The sequence below is a fragment of the Chamaea fasciata genome, unplaced genomic scaffold (assembly GCF_029207755.1).
Source record: "Chamaea fasciata isolate MVZ Bird 193981 ecotype frontalis unplaced genomic scaffold, bChaFas1.0.hap1 SCAF_3, whole genome shotgun sequence".
In the NCBI taxonomy this organism is placed as follows: Eukaryota; Metazoa; Chordata; class Aves; order Passeriformes; family Sylviidae; genus Chamaea; species Chamaea fasciata.
The window spans coordinates 58,671,872-58,688,229 of NW_027094088.1; the positions used below are offsets into that span (position 1 = coordinate 58,671,872).

The 16,358-nt window shown below is 42.2% G+C and overlaps 1 protein-coding gene across 2 annotated transcripts; it reads left to right on the top strand.

The window, feature by feature from the left end:
• The first annotated feature begins 81 nt into the window (after positions 1 to 81).
• On the top strand, positions 82 to 14,625 carry LOC136286971 (pantetheine hydrolase VNN2-like). Of its 2 annotated transcripts, XM_066179156.1 has the most exons (8): positions 82 to 1,491; positions 8,329 to 8,492; positions 8,597 to 8,727; positions 9,782 to 9,974; positions 10,570 to 10,861; positions 11,759 to 12,132; positions 12,289 to 12,459; positions 13,782 to 14,625. In XM_066179156.1, the coding sequence occupies exons 2-8, from the start codon at positions 8,358 to 8,360 to the stop codon at positions 13,899 to 13,901; spliced, it is 1,416 nt and encodes a 471-aa protein (XP_066035253.1). In that variant the 5' UTR covers positions 82 to 1,491; positions 8,329 to 8,357; the 3' UTR covers positions 13,902 to 14,625. The 2 variants fall into 2 exon arrangements, with proteins under 2 accessions (XP_066035253.1, XP_066035252.1); XM_066179155.1 differs by lacking the exon at positions 82 to 1,491 and having other exon boundaries at positions 8,280 to 8,492.
• Positions 14,626 to 16,358: the final 1,733 nt, after the last annotated feature.

Below are 16,358 nucleotides of genomic sequence, written 5' to 3' on the forward strand. Positions count from 1 at the left end.
TTCCGTAACATTGTTCCAAAGTCACAGGGGAACCCCGAAATAATGAAGGGAAGTCGGCAGAGCAAAAGCACATCCAATCAATATGATTACTGCTACGTTTCTCCTTTATTCTGTGTACGATGGCAGGTTTTATACACTCTATATAGTTTACACTTCCAGGTACATTCTCATTGGTACATGGCACAGGAAAGAATGCAAACACTCGTTGTTTAATAAATTGTTTAAGGTCGCTACTATTTCCACACCAATTACTATACTTGTTAACTAGTACGAAACCCTTTGACACTTGCAACACCTTAAATGAAAATTTCTAAATGCAACACGCACTTGGCACTAATTTCTATGTGCGCCACAACCTAGACAGGCCTCAGTGCCACAGCCTAGAGGCCTAGCATATTGCTCAGTCTGGATGATTCAAGTACAGCTCATCTCCTACATTGTTCCCACCCCATTTCTGAAAACACACTTTTATAAACAATAGATTACCAGAACCATTGAAGATTCTAATTTCTTTTGAAAAGGAAAACAAGCCTCAAAACCTTGTGCCTACAGAAAACAGGTATTCAGCTCAGCACACTGCAATGTGTTATCATACCAGGATAGGTAGTTCATGAGGGAGGAGTCCACTTTAATCTGTCTGGCCACATTTTTGGGATGTGGAAAATCTCCCTAGCACAGAATTGTTGATCACTGTTAGTAGCACAAATGCTCAAACCAAGCAACTTCTCAGGAGCATGTCTGTCTTCCCATGGAATGGTTTGTCCTACCAGTGTGAGGGAAAGTGGGGACTGTGCCGGCAGGTGTTGGGTAAGGGGAGTGAACAGCTGGAGCAGTGGGACATGCTGGCACGTGTGTGGATGTGGGCCCTGCAGTCTGTACTTCTTATGTGAGTGGACTGAATTACTTTGTGTTTGCTAAGATTCCTATGTGTGCCTGATTCTGTTGTTTGTTCTGCAGGCTTGTTTTGAAGCACAAACATTGTTTACGTGTAATCTGAGCAACACCATTACAAACATAGAGACTCTTAAGAGACAAAATACATTGGTTCTTTTTAACAAGGGAATGTTTTAAAAATAAGACTGTAGTCTGTGAAAGTATCAAACTGCATCCCTCTACAATTCATACGGAAGAAGCAATGGGAAACATTCTAGTTTTGGGGGAGGAAAAGCACTGTATCTTTAAATTTCTGTGTCCCGGTAGAAGGTGTCTGTCCTGTTTAGGCATAAGTAAGACAACACCGTGCTGTTGCCAGAAATGAGCGCCTTCTGACTTCCTGACTCCTGCTCACATGTACTCAGTGCTTGGCAGTGATTGCGTGGCTGCCGGAGTGACCTCTCACACAGCTTCTCCAGGCAAGCTTAACCCTTGGACTGCGCACTAGTGTCCTTCACGCTCTCCCTAAGCACACGAAAAGAAGCCGGACCACGTCTGACGACAGACTCCCTCCACAGCTAAGCTGATTTAACACCAAATTGCATCCTGCTTCACAAAGTAAGCCCCCAGGTAGCCCCCAGCATCAGGCAGTAGCAGAGACGGGGGCGGGGGCAGTACAGGGGTGGGAAGAGTGGATTGGGAGGAGAGAAATGTGGAAAGTAGGCGGATCTCTAGATAAAGTTTCCCTTTACATGTTCCGCAGCCGTGTATAGCCCGGACCACTGCAGTTTTCTTTAGTTTATTCCTCGGATTTGTTTGTTTAACTGGTGTCAGTTCCTTGCTCCTGGGCGAGCTCCCAGCTCCGCAGGAAACAGGGAGCGGTGCCTGTTGGTACAGAGGCAAACTGGGATAAAGCTCCACTGCACCTTGTCCGGCCCGTGAGGCTTGAATTCTGCTGGGCGTTCCCCTCGCACTGCATTTGTAAATATTTCTGTTCAGCCCTGCCGGGGCAGTCACCTTTCTGGCTGATGTCCTCAGTATTGCTAAACGAGGGAGCATTTGCTACTTCCTCCTTCACACTGTTTTCTGATGGTACTTAATGTGACTCAACCTGTATTTCATTTGGTAAAAAAAGCAAGGCAGAGAGGGAGGAAGGCTTCAAAGCTACATCAGTTCAAGCATCACTGAAATCTCTACTGCAGCCTTTAAAAGGCTTGTAATTCAAAGGCTACTGAATGAGCATGCTGGATCTAGTAATTTTAGTAGAGAAGTACTTAGGGGTGAACATCAGCAGATAAAATTCCAAGTTCCTAAAGACTGAAACCCTCAGTCAGCACTACTCTCTGAGAGAACTCTGTGCTATCTGCATTCATCCGCAGGTCTGTCTTTTCTGAACCAGCTGCGCAGTGACAGTCTGCTGTAGCTGAAAGCAGGCAGCCTGTTCTGCTTCCCACTGCTTGGACAGCCTTTTTCCAATGAGAACACTGCAAATACTAGAAAGTCAGTAATGGAAAATATCATAGCAACAGATGGATTTGAAACGAGCTGAAGATGAAAAGTGAAGGCCTCTCAATACACAGCAGATTCCTGGGGAGAGAAAGGTGTGCAGAGGAACAGGCATGCTACTGCACCTGGTGAAATAGCCTGCTCTTTTGCTTCAGGCTAGTGAGAGCCAGACAATGAGGTACTTACATGCCTTATTTCAGATGACAAATTCTGTTTTGATTCCTATTTTGTAGTGGAAGGCTGTTGGAAAGTAATGGCCAGCTAAACAGGAGTGACTGGGAGAGGTAGATAAACTCAGGAGACAGTTCTGTTGCTGGCATGTTGGGTGCATGACATCTGTGTACAGTGAGATGCTCTTGCAATTTCTTTGGTTTAAAGAAACTAAGAAGCAAGCTACACATACTGACACATGGCACAGGATTTGAGTAATATGAAGATACTAGAATAAAGAAGTTTGTAAGACACCCTGTAGCTGTGTCCTGCTAGGTCCTCTGCAGCATAGCAATTGAATAAGCTCTTTCAAAGCAGCCAAAGTGAACCTGCTCATAGTGAATAATCAGCCCTATTAAATACTTTTTAATGAAATTACTAGTTTCCGTGAGAGATATGATCTGACGAACCTTCTTGTTTTGTCACATTTTATGAGCACTTAGTGTGTTCATATGGGTACTCCTCTATTAAACTCTTTGTTTCACGTTTTTCAATCAGGTCCTGAATGATGGATGCTTGATAAGTAAGAAAATACCAACAAAACCAGTCATTACTGTGATGCTTTTTGGATGGTGGTATGAAAGCGATCATCTGACACAAGACCCGCAATCAACATGCCTCCCCCAGGATATTTCCATAACTGAAGATCTACACTGCTATTCTTATGTCCAAATGAGATACAGCATCATCTACAACAACAATTCCAATTATGTTTCTCATTTCCAGTTGCAAAAATTCATCATTGTGTTTGGTTTAGTAATAATGCGGCAATATTACCTTATTACTACCATTTATTGAGAAGAATCCATGTTATAAGATTACTCATATTTTATTAGTTCAAAACAGCAGCTGTTTTTCCCTGTTTGCTGGATTTTTATTTTTCTAACCCTCAGAAAACCTGAATTGTAGTCCAGAGTATACATTCTTATTAAAACAGCATTGGATATTTTTTTCATTGCAGACTATTATGTGACCAGTAAATAAAGCAGTAAAAGATGTGATTTGTGGTAGGTTTATATGCACGCTCAATATTTCTTTGTACCTGGAATATGGCTTGTGCTAACCTATGCCAGGCTGCTCTTTTACCACAATTAGAACTTTTTTTCCCCATTTGTGTTGTTTTGATTTTATATAATTTATGCCATTGTTGGATATCATGTAGGAAATGGCAACACAATGCAGCATGGAAGCTGAACGAGGACTACAGTCAGTCAAACACCCCTCCTGAATCAAAATGTGCCACCACTTTTTGGTCAGAACATGACCAAAACTTGACCAACATTATTCATATGAAACCTCTCTTGAAACAAAACTTGGGATTGAAACCTCAAATTATTCTGGTTGTCAGTTCTGAAAAACAGCTTGATGATACCTCCTGACTGCACTGGATGCTATTCAGTGATGGAATTTTTACTGCAACCAGTAAACAAGTCACTGAGTGACCTGTAGCAGGTCATAGCAGCTCCTCTGTCCCATCTTCTCTGTTTCTTTCTAGTCATGTAACACCAATGTTTGTGAAATAAGCCTTGCCTTTTGCTCCTTCTTGTTAATGCTGGGTGATGCTGCTCTGCAGATGAATTTGCTGTAGGAGTTTGGGGATTTAGAATTCTATTTCAGACCAGCTATTCCTTGTGAGATGTCACTGTTCACATTTTTGCTTTCTCTTCTCCCCAGTAACCTGTTTTGTTGATGCTGTTGGACCTTAGTGACCTTCTTTCAGCACATCAGTCCATATAAAGATATGCATGTTCCATGGTTAGTCCTTTAGAGTGGTCAGAGACCTCTGTTCATGTAATTTCTCCTTCCTTTTCCCCACACTGCTACCATTCCTGGTCTCACCATAGAGTCATAGATTCTTCAGGGTTGGAAGAGACCTTTGAGATCATCCAGTCCACCTGTAAACTTGGCACTGCCACTGTAACCCCTAAACCACTAAACTATCCCGCAGTGCCAGATCCAGACCCCTCTTAAACATCTCTGGGACTCCATCACCTCCTTGTACAACCTATTCAATGCCTGACTACCTGAACAGTGAAAATTTTTTTTCTAATATCTAATCTGAATCTTCTCTGTCCCAGTTTAAGGCCATTACCCCTAGTCCTCTCACTACAAGTGCAGTAGGAGAGACCAGCCTCACTGTAAGTGACTTACTGTAAGACCGGCCTTACAGTGAGTTTATCTCACTGTAAACTCCTTTTAGAGAGTTGTAGAGAGTGATGAGGTGAGCTCCAATGAGCTTTCTCTTTTCCAGACTAAACAAATCCAGCTCCCTCAGCTGTTCCTCATAATACATGTTTTCTAAACCTTTCAGGAGCCTTGTTGCCCTTCTCTGGACAGGCTCCAGCACCTCAATGCCCTTAAAGTGAGAGCTCCAGAATGGAACACAGGACTCAAGGTGCAGACTCACCAGTGCTGAGTACAGTGGATGATCACTTCCCTGTCCTGCTAGCCACTCTGTTCTTGATACAGGCCCAGATGCCATTGACCTCCTTGGCCACCTGGGCACACTGAGCCAGCTGTCAGCCAGCATTCCCATGGCCATTTCTGCCAATCCTGTCAACTGAGTGCCAATCCTGCCAATTGAGTGCCACTCAAGCCACTCCTCCCCCAGCCTGTAACACTGTCTGTGGTTGCTGTGACCCAAGTGCAGGACCCGGCACCTCACCTTCTTGAACCTCCTGAAATTGTCCTTAGTCCATTGGTCGAGTCTGTCCAGGTGCCTCTATAGACCCTTCCTACCCTCACACAGTTCAGCACTTCCACCTAACTTAGTGTCATCTAGCCATTTTTTTACCCATCAGAGATTTTTACCATGATGTTCTCAAGGTCCTCAAACCCACATACTTCTGTTCTGGAGCTGGTGAGACACTGGGAGTATGAATGCTTTCCAAAGTCCAGCACTGATTACCACTGCAATGTGCCATATGACCTTTTTTGTTTCCAAATGTAAATAGATGCTCACATGTGACAGAACAGTGACATGTCTCACATAATGACATGTTTATCAAAAGCCCAGACAATGTGCTCTGACTCCTGGAAGCTCAACATCATTGCTGCTAAAGCCACACTGTTTTAAAATCTTGTTCACTGTTTTGAGTCAGTTACTGCGTGACCACAGACTGATCTCAGTCCAGGAAGGGATTATCCAGTGTAGTCCTCTCCTCATGGCTACTATTGGTGCAGAAACTGTACTTGTCCCCAGGGAACCTGGTGGGTGATACCACAACTCTCTCCCAGGGAAAGGATCTGGATTTAAGGGAAGTTGTGGCACATAAGGAAGTCTCACCTTGGAGAAAGAGTTCAGCAAGAGTTTGTGGCCAGTCTCAAAGCTGAGAGGTGGATTCTTCAGGTTTGTTCACTGCCAATGCCAGTCCTCTGGATAAGGGAATGTGTGTGCAGGTAGCATAGCATCCCAATCTTGAGTGTGGTGAATGTCTCAAATCCAGGATTTGGTGCAAGGCCATTGTGGTTTGGTTAAGGTATATTTGTATGTTGAGTATTTTCCTGTGGAAGACTGGCAGAAGGCATAATGACACTGAATTCTTTTTGCTACCGACATTGCATAACACTTACCATTGTGAAATGTGTTATTGTGAGAAGTGAGTCAAGCATACAGAAAGGAATCCTATGCAAGTCCACCCATTACCCACATACCAACTCACTCTGTATAAAGACAAGGCTGTGTGTAACCACTGATAACAATAAACACTTCTTCGAGGGCAGTGCAGAAAAAACCCTTTCGTTACCTGACTGCTGAGTCAGAACCAAAGAAGGTAAGAAACTTGGGTGCCAGATACAAGTGATTTTTGTGTACACGCAGCTTTAGCTTCAAGATTTCTGCTAGAGTGATCTGTGGTTATAAGAAAGCACATTTTGGTAGGAAAAATCTAGAAATTGTGTCTCCTATTCACAACGATCTTCCTACAGAGACCTTTGGGGACCAGAGATCTTCAGAGCCTGGTTATTTAGTGGTGGGTGTGCTGATGGTTTTCCTCAGACCACCAGCCTGCCCAGCAGCTCCCCTCAAGATATGCAGCAGTCCCCAAAGTCCCTGCAGCTCCAAGCTGTACTGTGCTGTGCTGAAGTGGGGTGGCACAGGTATTACCCATGCTGGAGCCTGACCACCTGCCTCCCCCAGTCATGCTTGCCCCTCCCACCCTTGGTTTTGGGCAGGAATGTGTCCATGCTGGTCTCTGCTGAGATTTCCCAAAGTTGTTTTCTTCCTGGGACCCAGGCTTGCCTTGAACTGTGTTACTACAGCAATATTATGCCTGATTTTTTTGTATATCTGGTTAAGTAACATGTTTCTTCAGCTGCAGCACAGTGGTGACTTCTCAGTGACTTCCCTGCTTTTGCTATGAGGCAGAATTGCTCAATGCTGGCAGCTCTCTTGCCTTTGATACTGAGTCTTTCCGGACAGGACGATTACATGGATGTCAGCTTTTAGCCACCCTGGGGAATTCCCAGGGTTTGTGCAAGACTTCCTCTTTTTAAAGTCCCCTGACTTTGCCCGCCTGCAGCCTCCTCTTGGGTGTCTTCCAGGCTCCAGACATGGGGCTTCATAAAGCTTGCACCTCTGCTGTGCTTTTGGTGCTGTCTGCTCTGGAGGCCTGTGCCCTGAACACAGGTGTTGTAGCCATCTGTGAGCACAATGACATTTTAGAATAATAGACTTGATGAAGCCTTGGTATCTCCTGAGAAGGCCTTGGTGCTGATGGGGAAGAATCATTCTTTTGGGTGACACTACACAGCAAAGACGAAGATTTCACGAGGAGAAAGGAGGGTTTTTTTTTTATTTCTTGATAAGTGGTAAATGATGAGTCAGCTTATGTTCCTTTACCCTCACTGACATACCACAGATCCTAACTAAGGTTTTTCTAGAGGTCATCTGAAACTATAGTAATATTATTCTATTTACAAAATACTATGCTAAAAATTTTTTTCCACGAGAAAAAACTGCTACTTTCCATGAGTAATTTCAAGTTGCTTGCTGTACAAAAACTCCCTTTTGAAAGGACTGTTGTAAAAAAAAAAGTGTTATTGAATTCTTTCTCACAAAGCAAACATGTCTGTTAGCTCTAGGCACAGACTTCAGCACAATTCAAGGGATAGTTTATATTGCAGTGTGAGCCCAGTGGGGGGGACACTCTCAAGACACCCACTTGAACTATAATAAGCCATTGGCCAAAAGCAGAAGGTATGATGGGACCACATGTCTCATAAACATCACTGAATTATCTGCATTCTGAAGCAAGAGGGCTGTATCCTACACAAGTGGTCAGTCTCCAGCACTGGCTGAAGTTTTCACTGATTGGAGCCAGTAAGGTGATACGGAGTAGTGTATCCTAGCCAGGGGAGCCAGGGCTTGCCCCAAGGTGGGTTTAAAAGCCTGGAGAGGGATGTGCAAATGAAATGTGCATATGCTCCTTTCGGTGGACCACTTGTAGATTAACATGGCTTCTGACAAGCTCTCTTAGCCTTTTGTTCTACTTTTATTTTAAAAATTTCATATTGTAAACAAGGTCAAATTCCTAGAAAAGCTTCTTTGACTTTTTGGCAGAAATATACTGTCCCTTCTCAGATTACTCAACAGAAGATTACTTCCAAAGCAAACTTATTAGTCTTTACTCCTCCTCTTTTCCTCTGGTTTATATTCCCCATGCTGATCCAGGAGCTGGGAGGCAGCAGCCATGCTCCCTTTCCAGGCTCTCCTGCCCGCTGTGGTGTTTGCAGTGTCAGCCCTTCAGGCCCTTGCCTCCGACACCTTCATGGCAGCCGTCTACGAGCATGCCGTCATCCTGCCAGACCTCACAGATGAGCCCGTTTCTCCCAGCGAGGCTTTGGCCCTGATGAACAAAAACATGGATGTCTTGGAAGAGGCTGTCAAGGAAGCTGCCCAGCAGGTACGAGGGGTACCGTGAGGGTTGTCCATCAGTGTTTTCTGCTCCTGCTGACCCTCCTGGTTGTCTGTTGATGGGTGACCTTTAAACGGAGCCTGTTGTGACAGGGTGCCCACATCATTGTGACTCCTGAAGACGGCATCTATGGCTGGCGATTCACCAGGGAATCCATCTACCCCTACCTGGAGGATATCCCTGATCCAGTGGTGAACTGGATTCCCTGCACTGACCCCTCAAGGTGATTTCTTCTGCAGTGGTTTAGTTGATTTCAACCTGTTATCTCATGGAGTCTTGAGCAGCTCACACTAAATGGCTAAGAACTGCTGCTAATTATTAATCTATAAAAAACCACAAGTACTGTAGAAATCAGATGCCTCAAAAAGAGTTCTTAATTAAATGGTAATGGGAATATGTCAGGCAAAAAGCATTGAGATAGCTTTACTTGCGAAAGGACAAAAATGAGGAGGTTTTAGGCAAAATAATTTAAAAACATGCACAACTTTATCCATTCAGATCACTTGTGAAAATCTTCTGTAAGCAGAAGCTAAGTTATTATCATGTTAGAAGAATAGATCAGAGAAGCTGATTCAGTCCTCAGTTCCGGTGGCTGAGTGATTTCTAAACCAAATTGCACAAAATATTAATCTAGGTCTGAGAGAAATATCTTTTGGAAAGCCGGCCACTTGCACAGTCTGCTGTGTTAAACACAGAGGTGGTCCCAATGCGGGTCAGCTGGGGACACCAAAAAGACCAAATTCATGTCTAAACTGAACTTTTATGTTTTCTTCTGAGTCCTTATGAAGCTGGATTTCATTGCACCTCAGCTCTGTAAATTCTGTGCCCGCTTTTTACTAAAGGCTTACAGGCAAAAATTCTTTAAAAAGGCTAAAATTGTCTTCTGGATCAGGGCTTAGATATGTTTTGTAATTTTCTTTTAAGCTATTTAAGATTTATATCTCTGTGCTGATTTATTCTTGTGTTTGCTTTGTGAAGCTCTCCACATTTTTGTATGCATGTTAGCTAGGAATTCTATCCACACAGAAAATAACATTGTAAAGAGTACAGAAAAGAAGAACTGAGGGGAACCATTTTTTAAAGATAAAAGAGACTAGCAATGTAATGTGATGCTATGAACAGAGAAAAAAATGAACCGAAACTATGATTTGATCTATTACTTTTTCAGCATCTGGGGATGTGCAGTTAATGGAGTAGTAATTCTGAATGCATTTCTTCTACATAGGCACTTAAACTTCTAAAAGATCCTTTTTTTCTTTCACTAAAAAATGTGATAGATTTGGTCCAGCCCCAGTGCAGGAACGACTCAGCTGCATGGCCAGAAATAACTCCATCTATGTGGTTGCAAACATCGGGGACAAGAAGCCGTGTGACTCCAGGGATCCCAACTGCCCCAGGGATGGTCGCTACCAGTACAATACAGATGTCGTCTTTGACACAGAGGGTAAACTGGTGGCTCGTTACCACAAGGTAAGGAGGTGCTTCAGCATCAACCTCTAGTTTATTATCACTAAATTATTCAGCTCTCTGGCACCAATTTCAGATGGTTTATACAATAATTTTACATTATTATAAAGTGATCATCAATCAACCAAGTAATCAACCAATCCAGGATGATTTGATGATCTTATGGCCAGAAGGAAAACCAAGCAATTGCTTGACCAGTCAGGCAAATTATTTCCAGGAGCACTGCAGCTGTAGAGTGCATGCCAGCTGCCAAACACTTGAGGGCTACATTTATGAGAGTAAATGTTAAAGCAGCAGTGACAGAATTTTCCATACTCAGTGACATTAGCTTTTCCTTGATACATTCATAGCCAACTTAGACATGCTTTTGCAGGGGACATCTTGGCCCTTGGTCTTGGAATTTAACAGCTAATGCTGGGTGGGCATTGCTTTCAGGAGGTAGATGGGGCACAGCCACCCCATTTTTGGGGGGGAGGGTCAGCTGGTTAGATAAAAACTAGCTGTGCCAGTTTTTCATTAAAGCCTATCTCAGATGCAAAAGCTGTTCATAATTTTGTCTTATTTTCAGCTTCTAATATGCCATTTTCTTCTCCTGCAGTACAATCTGTTTAGAGGTGAAACTCAGTTTAATTATCCAGAAGACGCAGAAGCTGTCACCTTTGAGACTCCTTTTGGGAAGTTTGGCATTTTCACTTGCTTTGACATCCTTTTCTATGAGCCTGCCGTGGTCCTGGTGGACAAGATGCAGGTGGACACCATGCTCTTCCCGACAGCTTGGATAAATGTCCTGCCCTTTTTGACTGCAATTGAGTTTCACTCTGCCTGGGCTATGGGCATGCGTGTCAATTTACTTTCAGCAAATACTCACAACACCAGCAAAGCAATGACGGGTGAGTTGCATTCAGGAACAGGGAAATTGTTCCCAGATTCATAAGCAGGCAGAAATGTTTGAGACATAATGAAGTCTCTGAAAAACAGCATTTTAATTAGACTAAAGATCTTTGTGATTTGGTGCTGAATATAACAAACAGCTTCAGGTAAGAAAATACTGAATGTTCTGAAAAAGGTAAAAGTAGAAAGCCCATGACAATAAGTTTTGATAACTTAAAAGTGAAATTTTATTTCAAAAATAGCACAAAGTTTCACTTAAATTTTCAGTCTCTCATCTAGAGGCAGCATATTCTTTTTAATATTCAATCAACAGTTAAATGGAGAAAAAAATGTTTTAATCAGAACCTAAGAGTGTAAAACCAAAAGGAGGATTCCTTTTGTATACTGAATAAAACATTCTCTTTTTTTTTTTTTTTGTGGCTTCTGAAGACTTAGAGATATTATAGAGAGTTTTTCTTTGCTCTGAATATATATTTACTGCCTTTTTTTTTTTTCCTCTTGATTGAGAAAAGGATGTAGCTGCATCTGTTACAGTCCTCTGAAGCAAAGTGAAAACTACAAAGGAACATTTTTGCCTTCCCTACATAGACTGAGCTGAGTTTAGGCCACAGCCCTCTTTCCTTCAGTGAAAGTTAATTACCTCCATGATTGCCTCTTTTGTCAAATATGCCACTCTGAGAGCTATGATTTATTTTTAAATGAACCTAAATTTTAACATCAGGATGGGTATTTTAGCTGTTCCATGCTTTAAAATGATTCTAAAACTCTCAGTAACGTTTGAATGAAAAGAGTATCACTGAGAAACAATGCCAGTGTGGTGCGGGGAGTGACTGGTGTCCCTGGCAAGCCGTGCTGTGTGGTGCTGGCTGACGGAGGGCTGGTGGTGTCCTCGGCAGGCAGCGGGCTGTTTACGCCAGAAGGACCTGCCATCTACCACTACGACAGTGCCACCGATGAGGGACATCTCCTGCTAGCAGAGTTGAGTGCACACCCTCGTCTCTCCCACACCTACCCTCCTGCCATCAACTGGAGTTTGTATGCCACAAGCATCAAGAAATTTCCTGGAGAAAATGACACTTTCTCAGGAGCTGTCCGGAAGGATATATTCACTTTCAGTGAACTCAGGCACAAGGATGGAAATTACACTGTTTGCCAAGGAGACCTTTGCTGTCATCTGGTCTACCAGATATCAAACAAGACTGAAGATGAAGTTTATGTCCTGGGTGCATTTGATGGGCTTCACGGTTCTGTCATAAAATACCACTGGCAGGTAATAGCATTTTTAGAGGCGAGTGTGGCCACATCCCAACCACCTAAAAACATTTGTCCCTTACTGCATCCTGGGAACTATTCTTGCTATCAAATCCAGCTCGTGGTTGCTGAAATCTTAGTGGTGTTTTGCCTTTCTGTCTCTTCCTCCCCACAGATCTGCACTCTGCTCAAGTGCCCCAGCACAGACCTGACCACGTGTGGGCAGCCCATGGAGACGGCTCAGACCAAGTTTGAGATGTTCTCCCTCAGTGGCACGTTTGGCACCAGCTACGTCTTCCCAGAAGTGTTGTACAGCGGGGTGCAGCTGGCCCCCGGGGAGTTTGAGGTAATGGGACACCCTGGAGATGTTCGTTTTGTAAAAAGCTTTGTAAGGTTTTCACGCTGTAGCGCTGAAAACTGATCTGGCAGCAAAGTCCCATCCAAGAACTGCTTTCTTGAGTTCTGCAGACTGTAACCCAAGGGAACAGATTTAAACGGGTGGACTGAATCAATCCTAACTGACAAGAACATACCAGTCCTGGAGCTGAAAATCTCTTCAGTGCTTTCTTTAGCAAATCTTCCTTCCCACTTCAGGTTGCAAATGAATAAACCAAAGCTTTCAGGGAGCTGTTTTCTACAGGTTTCTTGTGATGGGCATTTTAGGAGAAAAAGAAATAAAATGCTCCGAGAAATTGTTCAAACAAGAAAAATTGCTTAGAAGTATCATGTGTAAGAGCAGAAATTCTATGCAGTTAAGAATGTTAAATGTGATTTTTAAGGGGGTTTGTGGTTTTTTTTGGAGGTTCATCTTTTATTTTTGCTAAAACAATGTTTTCTTTCATAAACCTTAGATTAGCTTTATGCAATAGATTTGATAAAATTCTAATTGATTTGCAAGAAGTATTTAACAGCTTACAAGAGACAATGAAGACAGTGAGAAAGACCTGAAAAATTTTAGGGGAAACAAGGGTGATTTTTTTTACAAGGTAGGAAATTGAAAAGCATTATTCACCCTTCACACTTGTTTTTGAATGAGACTTCTGTAAAAATAGGCACATCAAAGAATTTATTGGTATGCTAAAAATATGATCATGGTCTAATTTTAAATCAATAGGTTGTATTTTCTTAACAAATATGTGCTTACCTTTTGTCACAGAGGCAAAAAAAGTTGTTAGAGGAGTTTACAGTTGGTGAATAGTGATTTCAAATTGATATGTAAAAAAGTAACTAAGAAAAGCTACATATGGTCAGTAGCTTGAAATTCTCTATTTCCATCTGAAAGTTGTTTTGGGGTCTACAAATCTAAAAATGTTTCAAATAATTCCTGTATGTGTATATAACTTTTGTTGCCTTGTATGAGTAACTAAAGAGAATCTAAAATATTAGTTATTCTCACTCGCACCTTCTTATGAGGTGGAGAAAATGATCTTTTTTTCCAAAGATAGAGAAAGGTTGAAGGACTTCTGGGTCCAAGGAAATGTGGGAAGGCAATAATGGGGAGGCTATAGCAGAGCAAGAGAGAATTCTGTTTTCTTCCATTATCATGACTGTTTTTAAAAACAGTCAGTGCATCAAAAATTTAGCATCCAAGGTCTATTCTTTCTGCACCAAGCAATGTTGATGCTCAGTTAGTTGACTATTAGTGCCATTCTTTCTCTTTTCCACCAGGTGCTACGTGATGGGCGTTTGAAAAGCAAGAATGGCACGTCGAAACCTCTCATAACTGCGACACTCTTTGGAAGGCTTTATGAGAAGGACCAGCCACATCCTCTGCGAAGTTCCCTGTAAAGTATCTCCTTAGGAGTTACAAACTCACCAGAGTGTGAGGGGAATTTCCTCCTGACCCATAGCAGTTACCCTGTATGATTCGTTTTTCTGCAATATTGCATTTCTGCTCAGCATCTGTGGCAGTTGGGGCTATTTGGGAGAAAGTGATGTATTCACTCTGCTGTGCACGCCTTTTTATCAGTGCTTGAGCCAGTGCAATTATTTCTTAGTATGCATGATCTGTCACATGAACCTCTTAATCAGAAATTTTGTTTCCCCCCAGATATCATATGGATTGCTAGGATTATAGTGGAAAGAAGACTGATAGCAAAGTCTATGAAATGTAGTTTGTCATTTTATTGGAGAATAATTTGTCGCCAAGAAAGCCTTTCTGTCCCTTTTGCCCCTTCCTGTTTTTCAGATTGTATAATTATTAAGTTTCTGAATTTTTTATCCTTACAGCCCAGTTCACAGGACCTACTTAACACTCAATGAGCCTTGGCCCCATTCTGACCAAGGTACTCTACAATAAAGATAAAAGCAGATTTGAAATTATCTTAGGTGGAATCTTAGAGAGAGAACGTGGTCCTCCACAACCCACCCAGGTGTTGGGTCTGGCTAAGGTCATAAAGCACATCGAGTTCTGCAGTCCCTTTGGTCTTGCGCTTCTTTGTCTGTGACAGATGGGTCTTGGGTCCAGTGCACTTCACCTCCAACTTATCAAATAAACTACTCCAACACCTTGTCCTGGGTATATGGATAATTTCTTCAGAACTGTTAAGATATTTGAGATAGGCAATCTTTTAGCACCTGAAACACATTTCACCCTGTAGAGAAATGGACCTTATTTTGGGTTTCTAGCAACGATGTATCCAACTTGGCAACCCTGGGCCTCATTTCTGTCTATCATGTTATGGAGTAAATGAGCTTTGTTTGCATCAAATATGCCTTGGAGTGGTCCCTGCCTCCACACTTATCCCATAACATTTTGCGTCTACTGCCATTCTTACAGCCTGCACTGAGCTGTGCTAAATGTGGCATGTAAGAAACACTCTGTGACTTCCCACCCCACACACACCTACATATGTTATCCAGAAGTTGTTGAAATCACATGATTTCTGTTTTTTCCCATGCTGCAGCTTCTCAGCATGCAACTTTAGGGGCTCCTTCCTGGAGCCTTTTCATCCTGGAAATAAACAGCTGTGTTTGCACTCAGTGGGGGAACTCTACCACTTGGGAGCAGTTACTCAAAACAGGGAGGGATTCTAAGTCATGCTTGCAGGTTCCTTGTTCAGCACCTCACAACTGAACACAAAATCTCTCACATATTGCTTGCTGGCATTTCTGAAGTTCTGGATACTTCCCAGGTACATGCAGAGTTGACTGTCTTGGGTTGTCAGAGCTGGACACAGACAGGATACAATTAATATTAAATATAGGATATCAGGAAAGGACTCTCATATCTCATCAATTAGCAGTGCAGAAGTCCAGGATTCTTTAAAAATTACACTAAAAGCAAATTTGAAGAACAGCTGACCTGCAGTTTTTGAGATGTGCTGCACAACTTTCCTCTCCCTGAGAGGGTTCCAAGGGTGCCATACAATGAACGGCTGAGGAATTTATTAAGCCCTTTCCCATTTCTGATGACAAAGCAAGAATTTGGACAAGCAGAGGATGAAGCTGCATGGATTGTTGCAGGAGCTCCATCATTTCAATACACAAGAACCACAAACCCTGCTTTTGAGAGAGGATTCCCTGAAGGGGTTGCAAAAACGAGCCAGATCTTCATCTCAGTGACTGGTAGTCACAAGTGACTAGACAAAGTTCAATTTAAGAAAATGTGAGGTTTTTTTAATAAAAGGAAATTTCAAATTATGCAAATTACAGAAACATTCAGAATAGAGAAGCAGAGAGGAAATGAATGTCTGATGCAACAAATGGCATTTAACAGCAGCAGTATTTACTGACTCTGGGACAGATGTGCCAGAGTAGAAAAGTTAGATTAATTTATAAGTAATTCACATCAATGACCCCAAAAGCTACTACAGATGGTACCTTAATGAGACCCATCCCTCTCTGAGCTGGAAAAGCATGCTTTTCATACATCAATATTATACCTTGATGCCGGCCAAAGCAAACAACACCCACCTGTCCACAGTGTTTCTAACCACACAGAAAGAAATACAAGTTCATAATAGATTTTATTGATGCAAGACTTCAGATGAAGGTAGAAAAATACTCCATTTAAACAAACATGATCCAAACCTTTGCAGCTAACTTAAGCAAAACTGGTAACAATTTTGGGGAAACTTTTAGTAAAATCTAATGTGCTTTATTTTTCATATTGAATTAAAGAGGCCCTGGAAAAAAAATAGAGAAAAAAATTCTTAATAATCTGGAGTTTTAAAGAGAGAAGGACTCTTCAGCCATGTCCTTTCACATATAGTTAAGTCATCATGACATCAAGTTATGCATTAA

Coding starts and splice junctions, on each gene's coding strand:
- LOC136286971 (XM_066179155.1), top strand. CDS start 8,280: ATGCTCCCTTTCCAGGCTCTCCTGCCCGCTGTGGTGTTTGCAGTGTCA. Junction 8,493..8,596: donor TCAAGGAAGCTGCCCAGCAG/GTACGAGGGGTA, acceptor CTGTTGTGACAG/GGTGCCCACATCATTGTGAC. Junction 9,975..10,569: donor TGGTGGCTCGTTACCACAAG/GTAAGGAGGTGC, acceptor CTTCTCCTGCAG/TACAATCTGTTTAGAGGTGA.